We start from the raw sequence: 26,551 nt of genomic DNA, 5'->3' as shown, positions 1-26,551 counted from the left end.
TGATCTTGCTGTTAGACTTTATCAATTCCTCCCAGACAGTGAGCTTAGGTGTGGGCAGGATAGGCCATCCTGACAACATGAGTAAGGGCAGAGGTTTTGCCTGCCTACTTGTACTTCAAAAGCGGCTGCCTCCAGAACACACAAAAAAACCAACACCAGTCATTTGTTACGCTAGACTTCCTGGATCCTTGACAGGGGAAGGAACTTTCCAGAACCAGATTTAAGGGTAGCATAGAAGTTTCCTCCACTTCCAAGGCTGGCACCAGGTATAAATATTGGACCCTGAGACCCACTTTTTAGTATACTCCTGGGCCTGCGGAGGACATGAGAAGGACTGCCATGGATCCCCGGAGGAATGCCCTGCTGCTTGAGGCCTGCCTTGTACCTCAGAAGATTGCCCTGCTGCTACTAGAGGACTGCCCTGCTGCCTAAACCTTGCCTTGCTCCCCAGAGAACTGACCTGGTGCTTGAGGCCTGCTTTGCTGCTTGAACCTAGGACCGCAAGAATGACTCCAAGGGTTAGTTGGCTGGCCTCATCTGTGAGCTACAGAGACATAACAAGCGCCAGAGACCTTGAACCCTGCATCTGGTCTCTGCTGGAGTGAGTCCTGGCCACCAAGTGGTATCCATCCAGTCCTGAACTCTTGGTTATGGTGGTGAAGGTGTTGCTCCTGACTAACCCTACAATTTTTGAATTATCAAATTTTTCACTTCAAGTGGCCTGAAAATGACAGAAGACGGGAACCTACCTGCCTGCTGATACACCAGAGGTGGATCACTGGTTGGACTTACTTTACTGTAATTCCCGCTATGCTCTTTTCCACAGCACCAAATCCTGTTTATGAGAACCTCCGAGCTATGGTATCTGGCCTCACGGTGCTCTCGTCATCTACAGCATGGAGCTTTGTCCCGCTGGAGATTTTTGATTGCCGAAAAAGTGACAAAGTCCGAATGTAGAAATCTTCACTGACACTCTGTCCAGAGGCTCCCTTGTGACACTGCCTCCTCCCCATATACTGCCAGCTGCCTTGCCCCTCTAAACTTTACCTTCTCAGGAAGTTTTCTTTCATATTTCTTCCAAGTCCGAAGGTAAGTCGAGGCCGAGCCCAATCCACCTCATGTAGACGAACCGTGCTCCTTATCTGTCGCCCATACTTTTGACTTTGCCCGTGTGTCACAAGACCAGATACTTACGGTTGGCATTGTGAACTTTTATGCGCTATTTGTCACTTAAAACTTTAGAAATTCATAACTCCAGTCTACTGATTGGGTTTAATTCTATTTGGTGTCATTTAAAAAAAAAATTAAATGTACCCTATTTTTTCTAAATTGGTTTGGGATTTTTATTGTGTTTGTCTTTATTACTGTTTGTGTGCTGAAAAAATACTTTACATGTGCCCCTAACTTTGGCCTTACTGCTTTTATGCCAAGCTACCACAGGGTTAAGCACAGGTTACTTTAGTAACTTTCTGTGGTTCACCCTGACAAAGACTGTGTTCGTTGCTTGAGTAGAGTTTTCACTGCCCTCAACCAATAACCATTTTCATACAGATACGTTCTTTTGTCCACATGCAGACACACCCACTGGGCCAATACCGCGTGGGTTACACTTGTGCACATACGCACACACACACTTCAACCCCCCTAACCACCCCCACGTTAGTCCTAGACATTTACATGGCTACTCTCTGAATTCGTGTCCAATGAAGACATTGATAAAACGATATTATTCATTTTGCTTTTCCAGCACATACATTAATATACCTTCGTCCTTACCACTCTGTATCCACCATTCGAATACCAATTCTGTATTTATGGGTTTGACTTCAAAAACAGCATCCAGTGACTATTGGCTAACTATTTAGTATGGCAACCTAGTTTGCATTCCATGCTATCCTTCTGCTGTTACCATAGAGATGTGATTTGTACTTTTTTGCAGAGACATACACCCCCCTTTGTAGAACAGAGGAGACTAGTGCCGATGCAACTTACTTGCGAGAGTGTGGAATAATAATACAGACCAAATTCAGGATTTTTTGAAGAAAAATGCCAGAATGGATTCACGGGTGAAGTGCTGTTCCCCTCCCATCATTATTAAAATCATAAAAGGGCTTTATTGCTCTCACCAATCTGATTTGTTTTGGCTCCAGCCCATCGCCTGCCTCGGATTTGCAGGTATTGGGTGAACGAGCCTGCCTTCTTGAATTTAATATAATGTGAAGGAGTCGTTGGTCTGTGAACAAAAACATAGCCAAATTGTCAACATTGCAAAGAGGAGTGAACAAATGTTTTTATCCTGCGAGGAAAGTCTTGGAAAACCAACCACTGAATGTTCGCCAACCAACACCCAGTTCAAGGAATTTAATGGTTTTCCTGCATCTCTACCCTAGCAGTACTTTACCCCACAAACATGTCCTATTTGATTATGAAAATGATTACATTCTTCTCTTGTGCCTTAGCCCATCAGCCTTAAGCCAGGTGCTCGCGACTATGACGATGAATGAAGTTGCCAATCTTTTCCTTTCTCATAACAACTTAAAAGTGCTCTCCCAAGTAGGTGTCTACCTCCTCAGCAGCAAAGCAGAATCCATCAATCTGGTACAACGTGTTAACATCACGATCAATGCGATCTTGCCTCTATGATTAGAGGAGGCATGATCTAGATACATAGTGCAGACTCTGGAAGTAGAAATTTGGGGTTTTAGTGCCAGCTTCCGCATGCCCCCGAATTGTGTGATCCTAGCAAATGACTTCCTATTGCATTTCCTTAGTTCCTTTTCTCTTCTAGGACTGCACTACTGAATGTGGGCACCAGCAGCATTGTGGCATACTAATACCGAGGGTAGAATATTCAGGAACTAAATATCAAAAGATAAGTGCATGTGAGGAAGTATGGATCTGTATTACACATACTTTGAAGATATATGTACCACATAGGTACACAAATGTGGAGGTAGGTAAAAACATCTGCACCTACATATCTGTCAATATTTTATTTTCAATATTCTGTTCTCAATATTCTGTCCCAATGATCTTATGGATTCAATATTCAGGGAGCACACCTTCTTTTAGTGAGTTGAAAAACGCCGGAACAAAGCAAGATTTTGAACATCCATGTTTTATTGAACAAATATGTTTTAAGTATACAAATGCTCAGAGATAGACCTCTAAAAATTCATCCAGAGCAGAAACAATAAGAAATCATCCTAATCTTAGAAATAAAAATGAAGAGGACTCACAAATCTTCTTCATATCACTTCTAACCCCTTCCGTGCAAAGCTTATAAAAGTGCTTGAAGTGTTTGAGCATCACACCACTAATGAAATTGTGGTGAAGCATCCAAGGACCCTCGCTGAGTCTCTATTTTAGATTACACATTTTACCTTGGCATTTTTTTCTGATGGTGACTTTTTTACATGTTTTTACACTTATGGAATATTGTACTAAGAAGACAACGTGCATGCAGCTTTTTCTTTGTGAACATTGCTGCCTTGTAGCTCTGTCCAAGGCTAGGCACACAGAATGCAATGCCTTTGTATTGTGATTGTCCATTGGAGAAAGCTCTGGGGTTCCAGACAAATCATTGCATCAGCTCTGCACCTCTGCCACAGTGTGATATGAGCAGTTCCTTCATTATATACACTGCCCTTGGCCTACATTCAACAGAGGAGCAATTCTGATGGGATTATCCAGTAATGGTGCACTCTGACTGAGATGCAGCCCTGCTGACTCTGACCTCCATCCTGCAAAGGGCAATAGCCTGCACTACATCAGACTGGATTGCTGGCACATCTTACTCATGTATGGGGGGTAAGGCTACCCCAATAGATATGACAGAAGGTGCTCCCACTATGCTCTCAATAGTGTAGGTAGTAACGGATAGGAGTGTCACAGGACAGTCATATTAGCATGGTTGAATTGTTTGTCTTATTTACCACTCTTATAATGCTGGTTATCATGCTTTGTTTTATCTACCTAATAAGCGCATCTCATACTTTCTATCCAAGAATACGATTGTTTCAATAAATGTTTGAAAAGTCATTTTCGTAACTCTCTCACATCTTACCTGGGCATGCAAAGTAACAGTGAAAGGGTAGATCTGTTTCCACAATTTCTTTGGGAGGAATCATGCTTGAGGTTGCTGATACCATATGGTATCCTGGTAAGGTTAGAGGTTCAGATGGGGCTCTGTGAGCTATCTAGGAATTGTGCCAACACTTCTTCATGGCATAGATGGACTAAGACCCCATATCCTGAAGTTTGTGTTGACCTGCTAAACAGTCCTAATTAATTTATAGGAACCGTACAACAAAACAAGAGTGGTTTGCGGATAGTCAAGGAAGTGCTGTAGGTGGACCTCAGTACCATAAACACTATACCTTGGATCTCCAGGTTCTCGCTTTCTGTGACACCGAACACAATGTTCACCCATCATTGAACACCAGAATTAGTCATTCTTCCTGGCTGTTGAAATGACAACGCCACCACTCCTAGACCACAGGGCATGTCACAGACTTGCATGTCTCATGCCTTGCCGCCCATGCACCATGGACAGCTGGAACATTCACATCTGTTTCCAAGCATTCAAGTGTTTCAGGTAATAGAACATCACAATAGTGAACCAACAGCGTAGGGTCTTAGTAAGGGTAAGATAAGGGCATGTCTTCTCTACTGAGTTCTGGGACCCGGGAGCACACCCATGAGCTCAGATCCAGGATCTAGGGGGCAGTCCCCATCGTCTCCCTGGGTCCAGAAGCAGTTCAGTCACCATTATGAGAAATATAAGAACATTCAGTTATTTCTCCCAGATGGTGGCCAGAGTGAGCCTGCAGCAGTGAAGATGTATAGCTCGACGGTGCATGTTTTGGAAAACGTATGGAAAAGTGCCCGCTCCCAGAGCATCCCTAGAAAGTACTGGTAAGCATGGCAACCTTTCACGATGCATGACGTGGCATTCCCGCCAATGCAGCTGACTGCGGAACCGAATTCGAGTCCCGGCGTCGGCTCAACGTTCGTGATTCTGGGCAACCACTTAATACCTACAAAATACGAATCTGAAATTGAGTAATGTCATCTGGTGATTATACGAAGCGTTTCAATGCCCTCGGGCCGAGTTCGCGCTATATAGCACTTGAAAAACAGAGCATGCAGGCGAGGCCTACCGAGCACTACACTTTGATACACAGACTCCCGCTCTCAAGTGCACGGATGCGGTTCAGCACCAGGACAGCTCCCTGCAGCATCACATCTCATGACTGCACGTCTCGGGAGAGAGAATTCGTGGTTTATTAAAACCTATTTATTCTCAAGAGAAAAAGTTACACGAATTCATTTGAGGACTGTGAATACTTATGGCACCGCGGCCATGCTGCCCAAATTACACACCACTCAGCGTGTAAAGTAGTGATATTGTATAGTAGTGCGATCGTAGAAAACGGATTATTGGACTTCACGTGCTATTTTGTGAATTTGAACTCTGGACGATTTCAGCATCGCCGGAGTTTCCTCTGAAACTGCAGTAAGGCGTCGCATGGGCCACTCGAAACACATTCAGGGGCATATTTATACTCTGTTTGCACCGAATTAGTGTCATTTTTTTTTTACTCTAATTCGGTGCAAAACTAACTCCATATTTATACTTTGGTGCTAGACCCCTCTAGCACCAAATTTATGGAGTTAAAGTCATTTTTTGAAAGTGGAGACCTACTTTGCCTTAATGAGATGCAAGGTAGGCGTTCCCGTGCAAAAAATGACTCTATGGCCTTAACGCCATATTTAGGGGCATATTTATACTCTGCGGCATATTTATACTCTGTTTGCACCGAATTAGTGTCGTTTTTTTTAACTCTAATTCGGTGCAAAACTAACTCCATATTTATACTTTGGTGCTAGACCCATCTAGCACCAAGGCCCTGATTTAAACTTTTTTTGCACCACATTAACGTCATTTTATGACACAAAAGTGGCGCAAACTCACAAAATATTGGCCCTTATTTATACTTTTTGCTGCAAAACTGCACTAACTCAGTTTTGCACCAAAAAGTTTAGCACCGGCTTGCACCATTTCTGTGCACCAGCCGGGCACCATATTTATGGAATGGTGCAAGCCGGTGCAAAGGGTAGGCTAGAGTTTTAAAAAATGACTTTAGTCGGGTGGGGCTGGCAGTATGGAAGAAGAGGGTTTAGCACCAAACAATGGCTTTAGGCAGGTTAGAGTAAAAAAAAATTACTCTAACCAGATTAGCGTCATTTTATGGTGCTAAACCTACCATGCCACATGACTCCTGCCTTAGAAAAGGCAGGAGTCATGCCCACCACCCCAGTGGCCAGCACAGAGGACAGGGTTCCCCTGGGCATGGCCATTGCACCCGGTGCCATGTATGGGGGCCCATTTCAGGGCCCCCTATGGCACTTTCAAAAATAAAATGCACTTACCTGTACTTACCTGGGATGGGGTCCCCCATCCTCGCAGTCCCACTAGTGTGGTTGGGGGTGCCCCTAGGGAGGGCACCTCTGGGCTTATTCCATGGTGTTCCACCATGGAAATAGGGCCACAGGTCCCCTAACACCTGCCCTGACCCAGGTCTTAAAAAATGGGGCAAAGCAAGCTTTGCCCCATTTTTTGACCCCTCCTCCCTCCCTTGCACCATTTTTACATGGGAGTATAAATATGGTGTTAAGGCCATAGAGTAATTTTTTTGCACGGGAACGCCTATCTTGCATCTCATTAAGGCAAGGTAGGTTTCCACTTCCAAAAAATGACTTTAACTCCATAAATTTGGTGCTAGACGGGTCTAGCACCAAAGTATAAATATGGAGTTCGTTTTGCACTGAATTAGAGTTTAAAAAAATGACGCTAATTCAGTGCAAACAGAGTATAAATATGCCCCTTAGCGTCCAAAAATGATGTTAATCTGGTCAGAATCATTTATTTTGACTCAAAACTGCCTAACGTCATTTTTTTTTAAGCTAGCCTACCCTTTGCACCGGCTTGCACCATTCCATAAATATGGTGCCCAGCTGGTGCTAAAAAATGGTGCAAGCCGGTGCAAAACTTTTTGGGGCAAAACTGCCTTAGTGCAGTTTTGCACCAAAAAGTATAAATAAGGCCCTCAATTCCTTATTGATTAATCGATTAACTAATTCGGCCTCTCTTGACTCTAACACGCTAAGTGACAGTTTCCAGAGTTGAAATCTACCTCCCTAGCCTCCCCTCACCCTCCCCGCCCTCCCCCGGGCCGAACGAGCCTGAATAAAAGCGGCAATGACGCGGGGCCTCATATGTGACGCTGGCGTAAATTGCACTGTTGACGTAACTGTAACTTTACGCCGCACAAAGAGGTTCCATCCAGGAAGATTTCGGGGTTTGTCAACGCGAATTACAGAAGAACGCTGATGAGGCTACGCATTGTTGATGGGTCGAAGATGCAGGAGTCATTTGATAAAAATGCGATAGTTGGCGTTTAGGGACAGAATTACATTGTGGACATGTAGGGGTTTGGGGAAAGGGCTAGATCAGGAACTTTTGGGCGGTTAGGAGGATTAAAATACGGAAATACCGAAGAGGATATGGAAATTTGGAACGTAAGTAGGAGTATCCGGATGGGTTAACTAGATGGCATCAAAGGGAATGAGAGACTCACAGAGGGGGCTAAATTAGCGAGCTGTGGTTTTGGGGCCAGAGGATAAGTGGTAACAACAGTGGCAAACAGGCCATATTTAAATTAGAGACATGATTACCAACGTCACAGACGTTCCCATCTATATTAATTTGCCTTGGTTGGCAAAGATGTAGTCCAAAGCCGCACATACCACCCACCCACCCACACAGAACCACATCAGATCATATATTAAAGGCACAAGGGGCTCCAAATCCCTCAACACAAAGTTTCCAGTAGCAACAATTAACATAGATAGATAGATAGATAGATAGATAGATAGATAGATAGATAGATAGATAGATAGATAGATAGATTTTGTAATATGTGTGATATCCAAAGTGTACCAATCCATTTTGAAGCAGACTTTCCACCTAGAACTAAATGCTGGCCTTGGGGTATACAACTGCTTGCTGTAACTCAGCCCCTTCACTTTACAAAGCAAACATATCCTTCATTCCAGGGCTAGATGATTTCAAACCTGAATACTGTCTACTTGATTAAAGACATTAATTGGCCTTATTCACAAATTACTGGGTATTTCCTTAGGGTTAGGCTGGAAAATTAGGTATAAGCCACATTTCCCAGTTGCCTATGTGTAGTAGGACGTACAAGGTATTTTGTACTTTATCAATTTTCATCACAAGAAAATGTCTTCTATCTAGAGAAACTCCTTTCCCTGTGCTTCGTGAACTTGAGGATGATACATTCCCTTGCCTACCCTGAAAATGTGCATATATTTACCTTCTATATGAATGTATTTCCATGTGTTTCCAATGTGGGAATCGCCATCCAATTTTTTAAGAACGTCAACGAGCCTCTGACTTAGGAAAATTACGTATTTGAGACTAGTCCATGAATCTGGTCCTATCATCCCATGCTGTCTTGTTACATTGATCTGCATTCAAAATTTGAATTCATTGGGGCAAAGAAAATGTTTAATGAGTCCTTCCTTCTCAAATTCTAATAAAGAATTTTACATTCTCCTGCTCTTGTAATGCTTTTTTTAAGTGGATGTTCCTCAATGAACGTCAGCCTTCCTTGCACAGAAACTGACACGTGGGGATAATTGTATGCACTGCAGGTATCAGAACATCATACCATCATTACCCGTACTGTTCCCAAGTCCAATGCATTTCCAGTCATATATATATTTTGGCCTCTAGATTCTATTGTAAGGCCTTCACTGGGCTTTACTTTACACCTGACAAGGTTTATAGTTTTGATCTTATCAATTATTGAATGATCAGTGTTCCTCCACCTACCTCACCTCAACTAAAGGGCTACATTTGTGGTGGGAATTTTAGGATATTTAATCGTGTGCCACATGGTCCAGAACTTTCTTATCTTTTGCAGTGGGCCTATAAGCAAAGACACTAAGGGCCAGATGTAGCAAAAAAATATTTTGCGACTTGCAAATTGCGAGTCATAGCGACTCGCAATTTGCAACTCGCAAAATATTATGCAGAAAGGTGTCTCAGACACCTTCTGCGACTCGCTATGGGGTCGCAAAGACCCACCTCATGAATATTTATGAGGTGGGTCGCAGTTTGCGACCCCATAGCGAGTCCCTGCACTCACAGGGATGCTGGCCTGCTGGAGACAGCAGACCTCCATGTCTGTGACTGCTTTTTTTAATAAAGCAGTTATTTTTTTTTTGAATTGCAGCCGTTTTCCTTAAAGGAAAACGAGTTGCAATCCAAAAAATTAATGAAACCATTTGGTTTCATTTTTTCAGAGGAGGCAGTGGTCCATTGGACCACTGCCTGCTCTGAAAAAATATTTTCAGCGACATTCACAAAGGGGAAGGGTCCCATGGGGACCCCTTCCCGTTTGCGAATGCGTTACCACCCACTTCAAGTGGATGGTAACTGCGAGTTGGTTTGCGACCGCTTTCGCAGTCACAAAGCAACTCAGCATCGCGATGCGGTCGCAAATAGGAAGGGAACACCCCTTCCTATTTGTGAGTCGGAATCACATTTTGCGAGTCGGTACCGACTCGCAAAATGTGACTCTGCATTGCGATGGCCGTTTTACATGTCGCAAACTGCGTTTTTCGCAATTTGCGAACGATTGCTACATCTGGCCCTAAACCTTAGGGCTGGGCTAGGCTCATTTGACCTACTGAATAGTAAAACCCATTCTAGTCCACAGAATGACCAACAGATAGACAAAGGATCTCTTCTTTAAGTGATACACACATTTTTTTTTATTACGTATAGCGTACAAATGTGACTTGGCTCCAGTATTGGGGGCTACAGTCCCAGTTCCGCTCAACTGAGACTTGACATTCTCCAGCTGTATGTGACACCCACAGATAGTGTTCATGACATATCCCTCATACAGATCTCATTCTACCCATCTCATATCAATGAACGAATATGATGCAGGTATGAGGGGCTTCATTTGTGAACCAATGTCTTTCAGAGTAACACCTGGACAAGCCATCCATCTCCTAACTTTGTGATTTAGTGTTGACTTCTGAAAGTAACCATGTGTTCTGAACATATTCTCCTTATGAGAAATAATTTAGCAAACGATTCCCCTGAAGCAATCAATTCATGAGTCGGTCTGTTGCCAAGATGATATTCTTTCCAACATTTAAAAGACATTGGATGGTAGCCAGTACACACAGCTAATTAGCAAAGTCCCCTAAGACATTCATGAAAGCATTGAATCCCTGAAGGGGGAGATGGTAACTGGGCTCCATCCACTGTTGGGCCCCTCAGAGCTTAAGGTTTATTAAGTCTTGGGAATTAATGTTTGAGCTCTCAGTTTGACAGCAATAAAACTCAGTCACCGAGTAAGAAGTACAACTCACCGGATGCTCCTGTTTTATTTACCGTGAAGCACATTGGCTCCCCCTGCATGCTTCAGACAGATTGTTTGGTTCACCAGTCTGTAAGAGGATGTTGTCATTGTGTTTCGAGTTAAATGCTGATCCATGCCAAATCTCTTCTTAGAGGTGTGCCCCCGGAATATCGAATCAACAATATCGATGGGACAAAATTTTGAGGACAGAATATCGAAAATAAAATATTGACAGATAAGTAAATCTAGATTTTCACTACCGAACTCCACCTACATGTACCAGCATGGCTTTTCTTTTTCTTTTTCTGCATGGTGTCAGTGGGGGAGCCGCCAGCCCTTCCTTGCTCTGCATGGCACTATCAGCCCACAACTGGATCATCTGCCAAGTTCCCAGATTGCTTATCTGTGTTATTTTCATAATTTTAAAGTAATAGGGAGTGACATTCAATGACCATGAGTGACAGTCTCTTGTGAGCAAAATGGTGACTTCTACTGCCCCCCCATTTTGTGGTTCCTTTCTCCCCCCTCCATCTGATCGCATCCTTTTTAAAATGGTGGGTCTTATTATTCAACAAAATAGAAGAAGGACCGAATGACAGTCAATATCATGGAAAGCATGGAAGGACTTTCCCAATATAAAGACAGCACCTGCACCTCCAAATGGGCAGCGGTCCTTGAAAGATATTAAATCCTACTACAACCATTGAAGGCTCAACTAGCTATCTCTCAGTCTCTGCTCGTGGGGCATGGAAGGGCGGGTGGCACGCGGAGGGGGGAGGGGGAAATAACCCTTAAATTAAAAAAAACACTTACCTGAACGCCACCGCGCCGATCAGCTCCTCCGCTTCGTCAGGATTGGCTGGGAACGCCAATGAAGGTCCCCGTGCTGATTTCAAATCATTATCTATAAGGGGCAATCATATTGGAAGGTTTTTGTTTTTTTAACACAGTACCTCTCAGAATCTATTTATATCTAGAAGTGGGATCCTGCCATCAGTCCCTAATCATGCCGTTGACACCCACTGCTACCGGCTGCCCCCTAGTGCCTCTTTCCAAATTCGGCACAAATGCTTTCAAGATGAAATACTCCCCACATCGTTCCAAACATGCAATGAAAAACTTGAAACTTGGAGACTTCCCGGAAACTCTCCTCGCAGACCAATACCACTGCCAACTTAAAGGTTCCTTTAAAACCGACCTCCTCCTCGGTACACACAACACTGACCTATGGATCAGATCATTCCACAGTTTTCTCCCATCCTCCTCTCTCTCCAATATCCCCTTTGGACGCAAACTCAAATGCTGCTCCCCTTTGGCTGCTCAGGTAACCTCTCTATATCTATTTACAACAATGGGAAGATCATGTTCCAAGCCTATGACGCCATCCTGGACACATTCAACTTAATCTGTCTCACCCCTCCGACCCTCCTCCATGTTCCCCCTCTCTGACCACCCATTATACCCTCCATCCACCCTCCCCACTCCTTGTCCACCCGGACCACTGTTCTCACCCCTGACTCTCCCACAATCCGTTGCGCCCCCCAAAACCCACTGCCCACCACCCATCCCAGACCATGAACATCCCTCCCTCTAATCATCTCCACAACACTATTCTCCTTTCTTCCACAAACCGTTAGCTCCCACTCCGGTGGCTGTCGCCACCCTCTTTCCTCACCGCAGTCGGCCTACAAGTCCCCATCCACCTCCCTTCCTTTTTTGCCTCCTGTCCCAACATCTCCAATCACCAGACACCACCAATCAGCACCTTCCCCCGCTCACACCTCAGCCCTGCAGAGTAAATCCCCGACAGTTAACCCCAATCATCCAACAATTATGGAACTCAAATGGCCCCTATTTGACAAGCTCCTTTCCTCATTCTCACACCTCTCTCAAAGAATGGACAGCCTCACCTCAGCTTTATTCCAGTTTAGTGACTAAGGGGGTTATTCTGACCCTGGCGGCCGGTGGCAGCCAGGGCCACCGACCACGGGAGCACCGCCAACAGGCTGGCGGTGCTCCAACGAGCATTCTGACCGCGGCGGTTCAGCCGCGGTCAGAAGCGGAAAGTCAGCGGTCTCCCGCTGACTTTCCGCTGCTCGTTTGAATCCTCCATGGCTGCGGAGCGCGCTCCGCAGCCATGAGGATTCTGACCCCCCCTACCGCCATCCTGTTCATGGCGGGAAAGCCGCCATGAACAGGATGGCGGTAGGGGGGGTCGCGGGGCCCCTGGGGGCCCCTGCCGTGCCCATGCCAATGGCATGGGCACGGCAGGGGCCCCCGTAAGAGGGCCCCACAAAGTATTTCAGTGTCTGCCTTGCAGACACTGAAATACGCGACGGGTGCCACTGCACCCGTCGCACCTTCCCACTCCGCCGGCTCGATTACGAGCCGGCATCCTCGTGGGAAGGGAGTTTTTCCCTGGGCTGGCGGGCGGTCTTTTGGAGACCGCCCGCCAGCCCAGGGAAAAACTCATAATACCCTCCGCGGTCTTCTGACCGCGGAGCGGTATAATGGGGGCGGAATTCTGGCGGGCGGCCTCCGCCGCCCGCCAGAATCAGAATCACCCCCTAACTGTCTTCCTGCCACTCCTATCCTCATCAGCCCCGACGGACCCTTCCCTCAAACCTTTCTAGCATACCAAGAGACAGCCGCCTACCCAGACCCAAACAAACACAACCTCCCCTTGACAACTCAGACCTACTCAATCTCCTAAAGGGTTATGCAGCTTCAAATTCCACTTCCCCCTCCTCCAATCTACCCCCTTCTCCTACCTTCCTGTAGGGGGACGACAGATTTCCGCAATCATCTCTGACCACATTAACACTCTCACATATCACCTCAGTGCATGCTCAGCCCCTCATAACTTGAACAAATACCAACTACCCTCCCATATCAGCCAGTTCAGAAAGACAACAGCTTCTCCCTGAACTGCATGCCACACAATTGTCATTCTGCAGTCAAACATTGTCTTGAGTTTTCAGACTCAATCCGGACCCATAACCTTGACATCCTGACCCTCACAGAAACGTGGCACAATGCCTTTTCTAACCATGCTCTTGACTTTATTCTCCCTCCCAACTACTCGATTTTGCAGCGCAACCGGGAAGATAGACATGATGGAGGACTTGCACTCATTCACCAAAACTCTCTGAGATGCCAAACCCTTCCAACGACTCACTTTCAGTCCTTCGAAAGCTTGTCAGTGGAACTGTTCATATCCACTGCTTCCAACCTCAGATTGAATGTTATTTACCATCCAATGGGTCAAAACAACACCTTCGAGGAATGCATTGAGTTCTTCTCCCAAATTATCAGGTCTGACAACAATATCTTTCTTGGTGACTTCAACATCCAAAGGGGGGACGTGGGTAATAGTGATGTTGACACTTTTACCTATTTTCTCAGTGCCAACAGTCTCCAGAAACATTACCATAAACCTACAAACCACAAAGGTGCCATTATAGATCTGAAAATCTCTAATTCCCCATACCTAAAGACATGCGACCCCATTCCAGTCTACTGGTCTGATTACATGCAGGTCCCATTCTCTCTAACTGGCTCATACACCAAAACTTATGGGCAACCCAAGCAAAAGAAAATATGGTGTAGAGACACATCCAACCTTGACACAGAAACCTTGTCCATCACTGCCCTTCCCACCCTAATTGTGCTCACACCACAACTTGACACCAAAGAGGCCACTGACAAGTTCAACTACTGCATGGCATCCCTTATTTGCTACTTTGCACCACTGAAGTGCACATTATCAAGACCAAAACCCTCTAGATCCTGGTTCTCTCAATAGCTGTATGAAGAACGAAAGATTATCAAAAAATACGTGAAAGAATGGAGAAAAGCACTATCCTTCCTGAGTATGTCTAAGCTTTGCATAGCTACAAAACAAGACAAAGACCAAATCCTCAGAGCTAAATCCTCCCATATAAGAGCCTACGTGAATTCTGCAAAGAATAGACCAAGCACTTGTTCGAGGTTATTGCCAAGTCTACTAACCCTCAAGCCATCCATGTCCTGTAGCAATGACTTTGTGGATTTCTTTGATAAAAAAGTTAGAGACATCCATATTTCGCTTCCCATAAACGATTTCCTCGAAACGGTTGAATCACTACTGTGCAAATCAGTACAACCATGGTCATCTTTCTCTCCAATCTTCGAGCAGGATCTACTATGTACTATCTCAAAAGTAAAACCCTCTTACCAACATCAGGATGCAATTCCACGATATAACAGCAAACCTCTTGCCACACACCTACTTCCCATATGGACCTAGGTCAATTCCTCTCTTAATCAGGGCCTCTTCCCCAAACAACTAAAAATGGGTCAAATCACTCCACTCTGAAAAAACAAACTCTTGATCCAGAGAACTTGAACAACTACTCCCCAGTCTCCACATTCCCATTTTTAGGCAAAGTTATTGAAAGTTGCGTAGCTCGCCAACTAGCCGCAAACATTGAAACAAATAACCTCCTAGACACTCTCCAATCAGGTTTTCGCCAGGGTCATAGTACAGAAACTGCGATCCTCCGAGTAGATGATAATTCACCTAGAATCCTCAACTCCAGCAACTCCTGCCTCCTGGTCCTCTTGGATCTGACACTGTCAACCACCATGACCTCCTTCGTATTTGTAAGCTACGCATGGGATGTGGAGGAATGTTCCTCAACTGGTTTTCCTCCTACCTAGCCAACCGTTCCCAGATTGTGAAAATGGGCTGCTCATTCTCTAGACCAGTCAGCGTTCAAAAAGGTGTCCCCCAAGGTTCAATCCTCTCCCCAAGCCGCTCCAATCTCTACCTAGAATCACTATGTGTGATTCTCATAAACTTGAAAATCTCATCCCCAGAAGATGTTGCTCTGCTTTCAAATTAACTCTCAATAATTCAAAACTGGATGTCTAACCATCATTTAAAATTCAACCCAACTAAAACAGAATTTCTTTTGATCTCACCTTCAAAAGCAAAAATGCATGTACAAGAATGGACAGCCAACCTTCCCGCCTTCGTAGGCCACCCTGCTATTGTCACGAGTGCCAGATCACTCTGAATCACCCTGGACAATTGTCTTAATCTCCATAGCCACATCACATACATGACTAACTGTGCCCAACACCAACTTGGGCAGTTTTGGGGCACCAGAGAGATGATTCCAGAACAAAACCTCAAAACAGTGGTTCATTCTCTTGTTCTCCCTAGACTATGGAATTGCCCTTCTCTCAAGCATTCCCAAAGTTCACCTTGGCCACTAAGAGTAACACTAAATGCTGCAACATGCTTCGTCCTACGTCTCAAGAAATGTCACCATATTTCCCTGCCTTGCTAACCCTCCAATGGCTCCCCGTTGAAGTGCGGGCCCAATTCATAACCGCTTCCATCCCCCACAGCCTGCTGCACTCCTCCTCACCCTCCTATCTAAACGAGAAACTGAAAATCTCCGGAGCAAATAGGGGTTCCAGAAATGCTTAATATCTGCTCCTGGAACCCTCCACCTTCAGGTGAGAATGATACATGAATGAGTCCTTCTCTGGCAGCGCCACTAGATCTGGAACTCTCTGCCTCCTTCGCTCCATCTAACCACTTGCCTACAGGCTCCACCTGTTTGATAGACATCTTGGCTAATTCACCCTCAACCAGAATTATTTACTTTCTCCAATGCATCCTGATCTGCTTCCTTTAACTGTTCATGTCCTCCGCCCTATTATTGTAACTCTCTCCTGTGGTAATTCCTGTATACTTACACTGATGTAAATGTTCGAGTTCAATTACTACTAATGCAACCCGATGTAACTCAGTATTCTGTGTGTTGTAAAGCACTCTGATGCCTTTCGGACATGTCCGTGCTATATAAAATTGCAAATAAAATAAAATAAAACATGTATCGTACAAGTATCTGCATGGTGCAAAGATATGGTGTTAGGAATATTAAATCTATACTTCCCCTTATACCCTTGCCTTTCAATATTTTGTCCCTCAATATTCTGTCCTCAACATTAGTATGCCACAGTATTCTTGGTGTCGATAATCCTTCTCAGATACAGTGAGGTGCTTTCCTTCAGGAGGCATGGGGGCACATCTTATCACCTCTGCACATACTGAAATTCAAATTGGAGTTGTGCAATTTGAAAGTGTTAGTACACGCAGAATCGCAAAAATGTAAGTAATGATAGAAGTGGAAAGAAGGGACCCAATCATAATGCAAATGTGGGATGAGTGTGATGCAGCCTCTTCAGACAGCACAAAAGAGGGATGTTCACGTAAATTCCTGTAATTTTACCAAAACGTCCACAGTCTTATGAGGCATATGTCTGCAGTAAATTCACTAAGAATAAGCAAGTCTCAGCTCCAACATGCACCACTACCAATTCAGAGAAGTGCTGTACAAGAGTCAAGCTCCTTTTTCAGGATGGTAGCTCGGGTGATGCATCAAATCAAGGAAACAAAGGATGCTTTGTTCATGATAACCTGGTCTGGCATATCTGTAGCTGTTCGTGATGTCCTCACGCCTTACTCATTGCCAAGAAAATTGTAAGGCCCTAGTGTGCACAGTTACTGGCATAAACAGCATATTGTGGGTATGGCCAGCACATGTGAAGGTGATTGTAACACACTTGAAGGTGATCGCAACACTTCATGCTAAGCCACAAGTCTTACATGTGCAAATGGCACAGGTCACTGCTGTCAATCAAAACATGAAAAGCAGGTATCTACACGAAGTCACCCCCCCAGTGGTATTGACTCTGCAGAGGAACACACCACCGGTTCACATTAGGGATGTCAGGAAAGGTTTAACGGTGACCTAGGTACCTCACAAAAAGGGAAGGAGTGTGGTCAGTTGATGGGTGGATATCAGTGCTCGGTGGTCCACATCATCATGGGGAGGCCTTAGGGCATCATTGCTGGATGTGGGACAGTCAATATACTCTTCACACCTGGATGACACCCAGCAATACTATCATGTGTACCATAATGCAAGGCACAACGTTTCCCATTCCTTACAACACCCATATTAAATTGTATGCTAAAATTAAATGTAGGTTTCCCATCGAAATTATCCAACAATTATAACTGGGATAAATTAGAAGCATAGAGGCCACAGAAAAGAAAAATACAAAAAAAAATGTCAGCACCATAGAACAAGAGTGTTGTTCTAGCAGTGCCTACTCCCTCTTGTGGTGTATTGGTTGGTGTGGGTACTCTGGTTCAGCCAGCTTCTTCTGCCTGGAGACTGCTGTCCAGTGGCTGGTGGGTTCTGTCATTTCTACAGAAGGGGGACTTTGAGGAACTGACCTCTGGTGGCATTCCAGAAGTGACCGAAAAGTTGTCGGTGAGCCATGGCACTGTATTTCACCAGTGCTTCCTAGGAGTCTGGTGAATCTAGTGATCTGGTTTGGGATCTGTAGGCCACTGCCAACAGAAAATGAGAACAGCCACAGCAATGCATTGAAAGACACATTCCAGTGAGTGTGCAACATTCCATTCCTGCATCCATATGGGATAAATCTCTAAAATCAACACATGGTTCTTTTGAAGGAGAGATGTAACATAGCTGCACCTATGGATGTCTAACTATGCATGGTGTACTGTTAGACTTTTCATCCTTGGCGTGGTCTCCCTTAACTTTTTGCCTCTGTTTCCCAAGTTGTTGATGTGTGCTGGACTCTGTTTTTATGTGTGTATGACTATCAATCTGTGGCGGTGTGAAGTAGACGTCTGGTGGTTTGTGGGAGAGTAGGCACCACTATAAGTGATGTTGAATTCTGATGTGTTGAGTAGGCAGGGCTTTCTGTGTTGAAAATTGTGTTTTTGTATGAGCCGTCTGCATGCTGTGGGTGTGGATGTATTCATTGTGTATTTGTCTCAATGTGGTGGTTTTGGTATATGGTGCTCATGTGCTAATGTGAGTGGACATTTTTGTTAGGGTGCAAATAGGAGTGCTTTTCTGTGTTTGTAAGATGTATCAGCTGTTTATAGGGTTGGAATGTGTGTATGCATTGTGTGTGTGTTTGTCTGTAGTGCTGAGCCGTGAATAACAGGGATTCGTGTAAGTTTATACTTCTTAAGTATTCACAAAACTGTATTTTAATAGTGAGTTTGTAAGTGTGAAGACTCCGCACCTAAAAAAAAAATAATTTCTAATCTTTTTAAGTGTTGAGTTCTCCACTCCGTATGTGGAGTCTCTGCACCCGTAAACATACTATTAAAATGCAGTTTTGTGAAAACTGAAAAATTCACAAATGTGTAAGTTTACCTTTGTGAATCAGGCCTAGTGTTTTCCCACTGATGTTGCCAACAGTGATTATTTTTAGATAGAGTTGTACTCAAATTTCTATGACTAAACATATTTGCTGCATTCAGTCTATCGTGTTCCTAAATTCATCCCATGCCATTGCAGTATCGATCTGGTGAAAAAGGTTTTATTGACCAGAATCCTCCAGAATTCACTTATTAAGGCAGAAACCCTATATCACCAACACAGGCCAGATGTTAAGCCATTTAATCCACACGCTGCATGTCATCCACTTGGCCAGTGGTTCCCAACCTTTTGACTTCTGTGGATCACCACTTTATCATTACTGGAACCTGGGGACCCCCACTGAATCATTATTGGAATCTGGGGACCCCGCTGAGTCATTATTGGAATCTGGGACCCCCATGCTGAGTCACTACTGAAGGCTGGGGACTAATCTGTTAATATTATTTCATTTTCTGAGCAGTCACGGACTGCCTTAGGAGGCTTTGTGGACCCGCAGGGGGTCCCCGGACCACAGGTTGGGAACCACTGCACTAGGCAGTTGTCTTGCGATAGCTACATTCCCTACAAAGACATGAGGCAGGGAATGGATGCCCATTTACTACCACACTGTACAGTGTTACACATAACGTCATACAACACAATGCAGTCTCTCTGGGTGGTTGGTGGGGAGTCCAATGAGGGATTTGTTTTGGTCAGTCTACTTTTTCTGATCACCCCACCCACACTTGTTAATTCCTGTCATGCACCGGGGCAGCACTAAGAACACGCAGGTTTGTACCTAGGGCCCGCCACCCTCTCCATGTGCAAGTGAGATCAGATTTTGTTTTCAATGGTGCACAGAAGCTGTCTCACATATTTGAATTTACAATTAAGCCATATTCCTTTTTGGGCCAAGTGGCATGTGCAAAATTTAAATTACACCTTCGTCATTTCCATAATTTGAAGAGTTGTGTTTTGCTTGTTATGTCAAATTCTCGAAATGACACCATTATGCCACTTTGTGCATTTATGCGCCATTTGCTCTAAACATTTTCAGTGAACTATGCCAGTCATGGAAAACATTCACCATGACTGCAGACGAACTACTGAACGTGAGCAGCTGTTGTTCTCAGTGCTTTGTTTAAATGCATCCTCTCACACGGGAGAATATGTTTTGTGCTGAAATATAGTGCAAAGTGAGGGATTTGTGTTTTTTGCATAAGTACACATAATTTTGCCAAAAGTTTGCATAATTACACCAGAGCAAATTATGCAAATTTCGCACACTCCTTCCAAATGCCTTAAGCTCCATGCAGACTATGTGCACTCGTGATCCCGTGTGCGTTATGTGCCTACATTCCACCTTTAGTCACTGCACGAGTAAAACATTTTACTTCGTACCAGTGATTGTGTGTGTGCGCGCATGCGCACTTTCATTGGTGTTCTTTGTGCATGTTGATGATGACAGTTTCAAGCCTTAATTTATTTATTACCCTATCTTTCCAACACAATATTGCCCGCTAAATAAAGGGTGCAAATTGTTTTTCAACCCCCTTCCCTATATTTACCTTGCCAAGTCACTTTTGAACCAATTGCCTCTCCCAGGTCATGTGCAGTTGATCAATACTTATCCGGTGAGAAGCTAATAATTGCATTATTTGTAATGTCCTGACCTCTGCTGCGCTTGTCCTCTCCTGGACACTGCAATTCAAAGCTATAGAAATTCATCCACATGAGAGGCCGGCTGAGCAGGGACAAAGCCTGAGTGACAATCACCGTTGGCGGATACTAGGATAGTAGGTAAAATAGTAGGCGACTTCTACAGCTCCCTCTCTGCCTTGGGTATTTCTAGGCTATTGAGACCATCTGTGATTATGCCTTGGCTGCCGTAATATAATCCTTCAAGGCTATCCATCAATTTTGCTGCAAAGACTATAGACCACGGCCTTCTGGATTTGCACACATTTGCATAAATAGGGTGATATGCATCCAGCCCTGACAGCACATCCCTGCCTCTCGGTTGAATCACAAACACAATTCGAGAGATTGTTCTTCAGGTATACCTAGTGGGTAAATGTGCTAGAGGGACAACTATCCAAAATATTTGGAAATACTGCCTCCTCCCATTGCTCCCATTGCTCGCAGCAGCAACCTTCGTTGATCCACCTCTCATCTCACTCACCAATGAACTTCAAGCATCTAAAACTAGGATGGAGACCACTGAAATTCTGCAGTCTCAGACTTCTATCGGTGGCTGGACCATCTGCTTTAGCAAGGTCCTGAAACTAGCACTGTTCAGGACGACCTGCAAATGGAGGCCTACAACCTCAGGCTGTAGCGCATTAGGGAAATCCACCTGGAAGACGTGTCCTGCGTCCAGATGGATTCCGACTGATCCATCGCCACTCATCCGCCATGATGGTGTACCACAGAAGGAACTGCAAGGAGCCTTGTGGCACTTTATAAACCACCTTGATAACCGATAACATTGATAAAGAACACTCTTGAGTCATTCCCTGGCACAGGGTTTGGTGAGGAATGCTTCAGAATCATTGGAGGCCCCACCTTTCAATCCAGTCAGTCTACGGGCACTGTATATACAAGAAGGACAAATTCTCTCCTACTGCTGGTCCCCAGAACGAGTCACAGAGGTCGTCTTCATGTGCATTATGGGGCTTCATGGAGTTCGAAGGAAACATTTGATATCGTAGATTTTTGCTGCAAATGCAAAAAAAAAACATCCGCCTGCAGAAATGAAGGCTGGCCGCATGTCAAGTGCATCCCTGCAACAGGGAAAGGCAGATTTGCAGTCATTTGAGACAATGGTGCTGAGTCAGAGTTAGAAGCAACGAAAGCAGTGGGAACCTGGGGAATAAATGCAGACCTAACCTGGCTCTAAAAATAATATATATTGGGGATCTAAGGTGTTTTCGTTCCACTCAGACGGTCAGATCATTATGTCATGTTGCACAATGTGACAATGTTTATTTTTGGAAAGCATGCCACACCACACATCTCCTTTGCATTAGTATAGTGTCCTGATCTGATAATTATCGACATGCACATAACACACATTTCCTTTGGAGTAGCATCTCAGAACCTAAATATGCTTTTTGACTAAATGATGCACCTTTCTTCTCCAAATACACATTTCACTGCACCACACATGACCCATGACTACATATAAATTCTTGAGTTTTTTTTTCCTCCGAGTCCGTGCACAATTACATCCGAAGAAGTGGAGCGTTCCATCTTCGGGCACTGAGTGGGGAGGGCAGGTCCCCCCTCAAGATGGTACGTGCCTTCCACACTGAACAGCACGCTGCGCGGAGCGTGCGATGTGTGAGAGGTCTGAGGCAAGACGAGGAAGTAGGAAGGAGGCAGCGCTCCGATCGATGGGATGGCGAGAGGCAAGCTGAGGAATTCTCCATCGGACATCAGCTCCAATCCCAAGACCGTGCCGCCGATCTCCAAGGAGGACCTGAACGGGGCCAGCCCCCTGCTCCCCGCCCGGAGGGTGGGCTCCATGGGCAGCGATGTCGGACTCAGGTACCCGAGGACCGCAGTGCTGCATGAGGCATGTAGCTGGCTTGGAGCTGACTCCAGTGCGTCTTTGGCCGCCTGTGTACCTGCGCCGTGCGCGCTGCAGGGTAAATGCACTCTTTACACGCCTGCTTCTGTTCCATTGCATCGTTGAGAGCACCTTGGGTACCACCGACGTGAGGCTGTGCAGCGCACAGGCAGCCCTAGGCTAGCAACCAGATCCATCCTTGTTGTCGAGGCACCGGCAGCTGTTGGAATCCCTTAAACAGAATGATCCAATGCCAGCCTCGTTGCTTCACCCATGGCTTAGACGATGAAGTGTCGCAGCACGTGACATTGGCATTATTAACCAAAGTCACTTAAAGTGCTTCGGGGCCTCATCAGGAGTATGAGACGCTATAGAAATTAAACAGTACAATAGAGATCTCAATGAAGAGAACTGTACAATTAGGAAAAAATGAGACATGGGCAATTGTTGCACGATTGGCCAACACAGAGGCGTTGTGTTGGAGAAGGATGTCTTGCCATGTTTAAGATGTTTCAGGTGTGGAGATCCAAAATAAGGCATATCCAGTATTTTCTGAACTCACTTGGGTTCTTCTTTCATTGTAGCTCAGTATCACAAGGGGGTGCAAGGTGCTACTCGAAGCGATAATGCACCATAGATTACCGCCACGTTGCTGCATTCTACCACTGTCCGGAGCATCCTTTTGGCTGTCTCTTAGGCCTTAGTTGTGCAATCTTCACTGGGGTGCCTGTGTATGTAGTCTTTTATTCACTTTACCCAGTGTGTAGTCTTGTTTTTGTCTTATCCACTATCGGCTGTATGTGTTGTGGTTGCTTGGGCAGCACTGATCGCCCGCTCTGGATCTTTCACAAACCCCAAATGTTGCAAACTGCATGCTCTGGGTGAACTCGTGGCCTATAACATTCACGACCCAGCACTCCAGAAGTTTTTGATGGTGCGTAATCCTAACTATAAATATAGATATTTCATTGAAGGCAATGTAGGACCTACAGGTGAATAATGCACTACCTGGAATGAGATACGTGTAATAAATTGCCCACATCTTGTTAGTGGCATAATGATTGCTCCCAATAAAAATCTCTGATGTAGATATATTGTGGGTTTCAAAATAAAATTCATTTTCACAAAGGTACTTGAGAAAAATTTGCTAGTAGATCTACTCTTTGGCATAGCTGTACTCCTCCACTGATATTGAGAAACAGTTTTTGCTACTTTCTCTAGTCTGATAGGTGCCCTCTCTTCCTTCCAGAAAGTTAGATACCTAGGAAGGTCACAAAAAAACTCCAGTGGTCTGTTTTGAAAACATTAACTGTTGTATCGCATGAGTCTATTATGGCACACTTGAAGCATTTTATTGTGGTCTATTTCCATCAGTATTCCCATTCACCGTACATTCATGTTTTCCATCATTACACATATAGGGGGTCATTATGACCCTGGCAGTGAGTGTTAATGTGACAGTAGTACTGCCCACAAGCTGGCAGGTACATACCGCCACATTATGAGAACTTCTGCACTCATACCGCCATGGCGGTATCAGCCGCCGGGCCGGAGATATCGATCTCCAGCCTGGCGGCGGCACAGTCCCACCGCCGGCATCATGAACCTGCCTACCACCATGGTTTTCGTGGCAGTAGGCCCTACCGGTGTCAGGGAATTCCTTCCCTGTCACCGGTAGGTGGCTCCCCCACCCCCCAACACACACCTGACACCCAACCTCCATCCAAAGCCCCCTATCCCCATACACACACTAAACCCCCACCCCGACATTCAAATACACCCTCCCAACCCTGATCCAAACACACACACACCCTCTGATCATCACACACACACACACACCCACCCCCTCCGATCATCATCCACCCCCCCACACATGCACACACCCACAGACATGCACCACGCATACACCCGATCACTCACACTGGCATACACGCATTCAGACATGCATAAATCCAGACATCTCTGCACACATTATTACACACTATCACTCACACACATACAACCATGCAAACAACACAACAGACGCATTCACACACTCACTCACACATTCATGCACACACTCTGACACACACACAAAACCACCCCCCGCCCCTTGTCGGAAGCTCGACTTACTTGTGCAAGGAGGTCTTCCGACAGGGAACAGGAAGGGGTGCTGCTTCCGCCAGCAGCACCCCGCAAGCAGAACACAGCCAGGCAGTATTACTTGTCATAATACGTCTGGCGGCGTTCTACTGGCAGGGCGGTGCTGGTGGTAGCAGCGCCACCTTACCACTGTCCGTCACCATGAACACTGCTGGATTTCCACCCTTCTTGTGGCGAAAGTCCGCAGTGCTCATAATATGGCGGAGGGATGTTAGCCGCAGTGGTGGTATTTTGGCAGCCATCACCGTGTCGGTAGGCGGTTTTTACCGCCAATGTCAAAATGACAACCATAGTCTTTTAGCCCAACTTTGAGTCAGATGACTGTGTGGTTCAGTAGTTGGTTCTTTTCCAAAGGATAATAGTGTTATGTCTACAGAAAAGGTAGGATCTGCAGCATCACCCATCAATCTCCCCTTCCCCTTCCATTTACCTTGCAACTACTATGGTCAATGATTCTTTGAGTGTCTGGAGAAAGTTGTGAACTAACTCTTTTTTGCTGCCCTCCTTATTTAAAGGAGAACAGTGGTTTCTTCAGTGATAGTGGTGGAAAAACTTTCAGCAGTTGGAGATAAGAATGGCCTCAGAGATCTATATATGTTGTATGACTGTAAAAAGGGATATAGACAATTTGATTAGATAACACAATAGTGTAGATCAACCCACCAGCTGGACAGTGAAATAAATGAATGTATTTAGCAATAAATGACATTGGATAAGAAGATGTACTGACAGATGGAAATTTTGTACAAAGACCTTCTTAGACCTTTCACCAACATTGCAATGTCATCAAGCACAAAGAGCAAAATGAAGGCAGCATGAGACCACCACTCTCCTTTAGTGGTCAGACGCATGGCGCACAGGTCCTTGCTGGAGCAAAGGTGGGAAGGCAGTGCTTGCAGTCACTTTCCAGGGGTCCTTGGACAATGACTGCATGTTTTTTGAACAATTACTTCATCTGTTCAGACATTATCTTCGTCATTTAATACCAAGGGAAAGAGAAGATTATATTTGTCCATCAGACTTCTTCCCAAGTGTTAAGTGTACACTCCAAGGTTTGGTGTTCTGGAAGACCATCACTTTGTAGAGCTACATTTAGCCCTATAATATAATTTACTCCAGTAGGTCCAGAGGTTATCCATGTCAGCAGGCAAGGACCCTCACCCACCGAGGTGGCATGCTTCATCATCGCCAATGCTTTTAACTCCTTTCTGATATGTTCCTGCTAGTCCACAACCATCCTACTTGTTAATCTTATCATGGATAAAAAAAACTAACATAAAAGAGTCTATTGGTTATTCATGGGTCATTTCAGTTTTACATCACCCAATCTAAAACCTTTCACTCCTAACACTTAACAAGGGGTTAAAAGCATTGGTCTTTTAACTATTGTCTATATAATAAAAAGATCTGTCAATAGAGCCTGCTGCGTACTGCACACCCCACCCAATGTGGAGCACGGCTCGATGATGAAACAAGTCACCCTGGTGAGTGAGGGTCTGTGCATCTTCATTAGGATACTCTGTGGACCTAATGAGGTAAATCATTAAAGGGATAGTTGTAGCTCTAAAATTGATGTTTTTCCCCAAACATTTCCCTGTCCATTGGTACTTATTGCCATATACCTTCAGTGGTAAATTTTTTAAGTCATTGACACCATCCTGATGATGGCCCCTGATACATTACTCCCTGAGGTCGAAACGTTAACATGACTAGAATTGTGATCGTGAAGTAAACTGCTCCAGCACCATAAGAATAAGTGTACTGTACAATTCCCATAAAGTTACAACATCCATCATTGTTTATAAGTGTCCTTATCTGCTTTACTACCACTGCAAGTGTGATTCACAAGGGCACTATATCAACTCACTTATTACAATCGTAGCAACATCATGTCCTTATCCAATGAGATCGTTTATTGCTTTTATTGAACAATGAATTATTGAATGCAATAGAAATACTTTGCAACAGCTTCATCTTTGGAATAATGTATTCTCACTCTCCAGTATTTAGGTTGATATGTAGTATATTGTGTTGATTTCGGTAATCAAATTGCTTGTATCTCTTCTTAAAGTCAGGTGACACTTTTTAGGTAAGTGAACCCAAATTTATTAACCCACGTTTTC

The 26,551-nt window shown here is 44.8% G+C and overlaps 1 protein-coding gene across 5 annotated transcripts in view; it reads left to right on the top strand.

Moving 5' to 3' along the window:
* The window catches only part of KCNT1 (potassium sodium-activated channel subfamily T member 1), a 1,355,573-nt gene that overhangs the window by 446,423 nt on the left and 882,599 nt on the right, over positions 1-26,551 (top strand). For 2 of the 5 annotated variants that reach the window (XM_069241645.1, XM_069241644.1), the window contains exon 1: positions 22,084-22,264. The exons of the other annotated variants lie outside the window; for them this stretch is intronic. In XM_069241645.1, the coding sequence (XP_069097746.1) occupies positions 22,116-22,264 (149 nt within the window). In that variant the 5' untranslated portion in view covers positions 22,084-22,115. Of the gene's footprint in view, positions 1-22,083; positions 22,265-26,551 lie in introns of those variants that run through there. 5 annotated transcript variants of the gene reach the window in all.

Source organism: Pleurodeles waltl, chromosome 6 (genome assembly GCF_031143425.1).
Source record: "Pleurodeles waltl isolate 20211129_DDA chromosome 6, aPleWal1.hap1.20221129, whole genome shotgun sequence".
Lineage (NCBI taxonomy): Eukaryota > Metazoa > Chordata > Amphibia > Caudata > Salamandridae > Pleurodeles > Pleurodeles waltl.
This window is presented reverse-complemented; position numbering and strand designations above follow the sequence as displayed.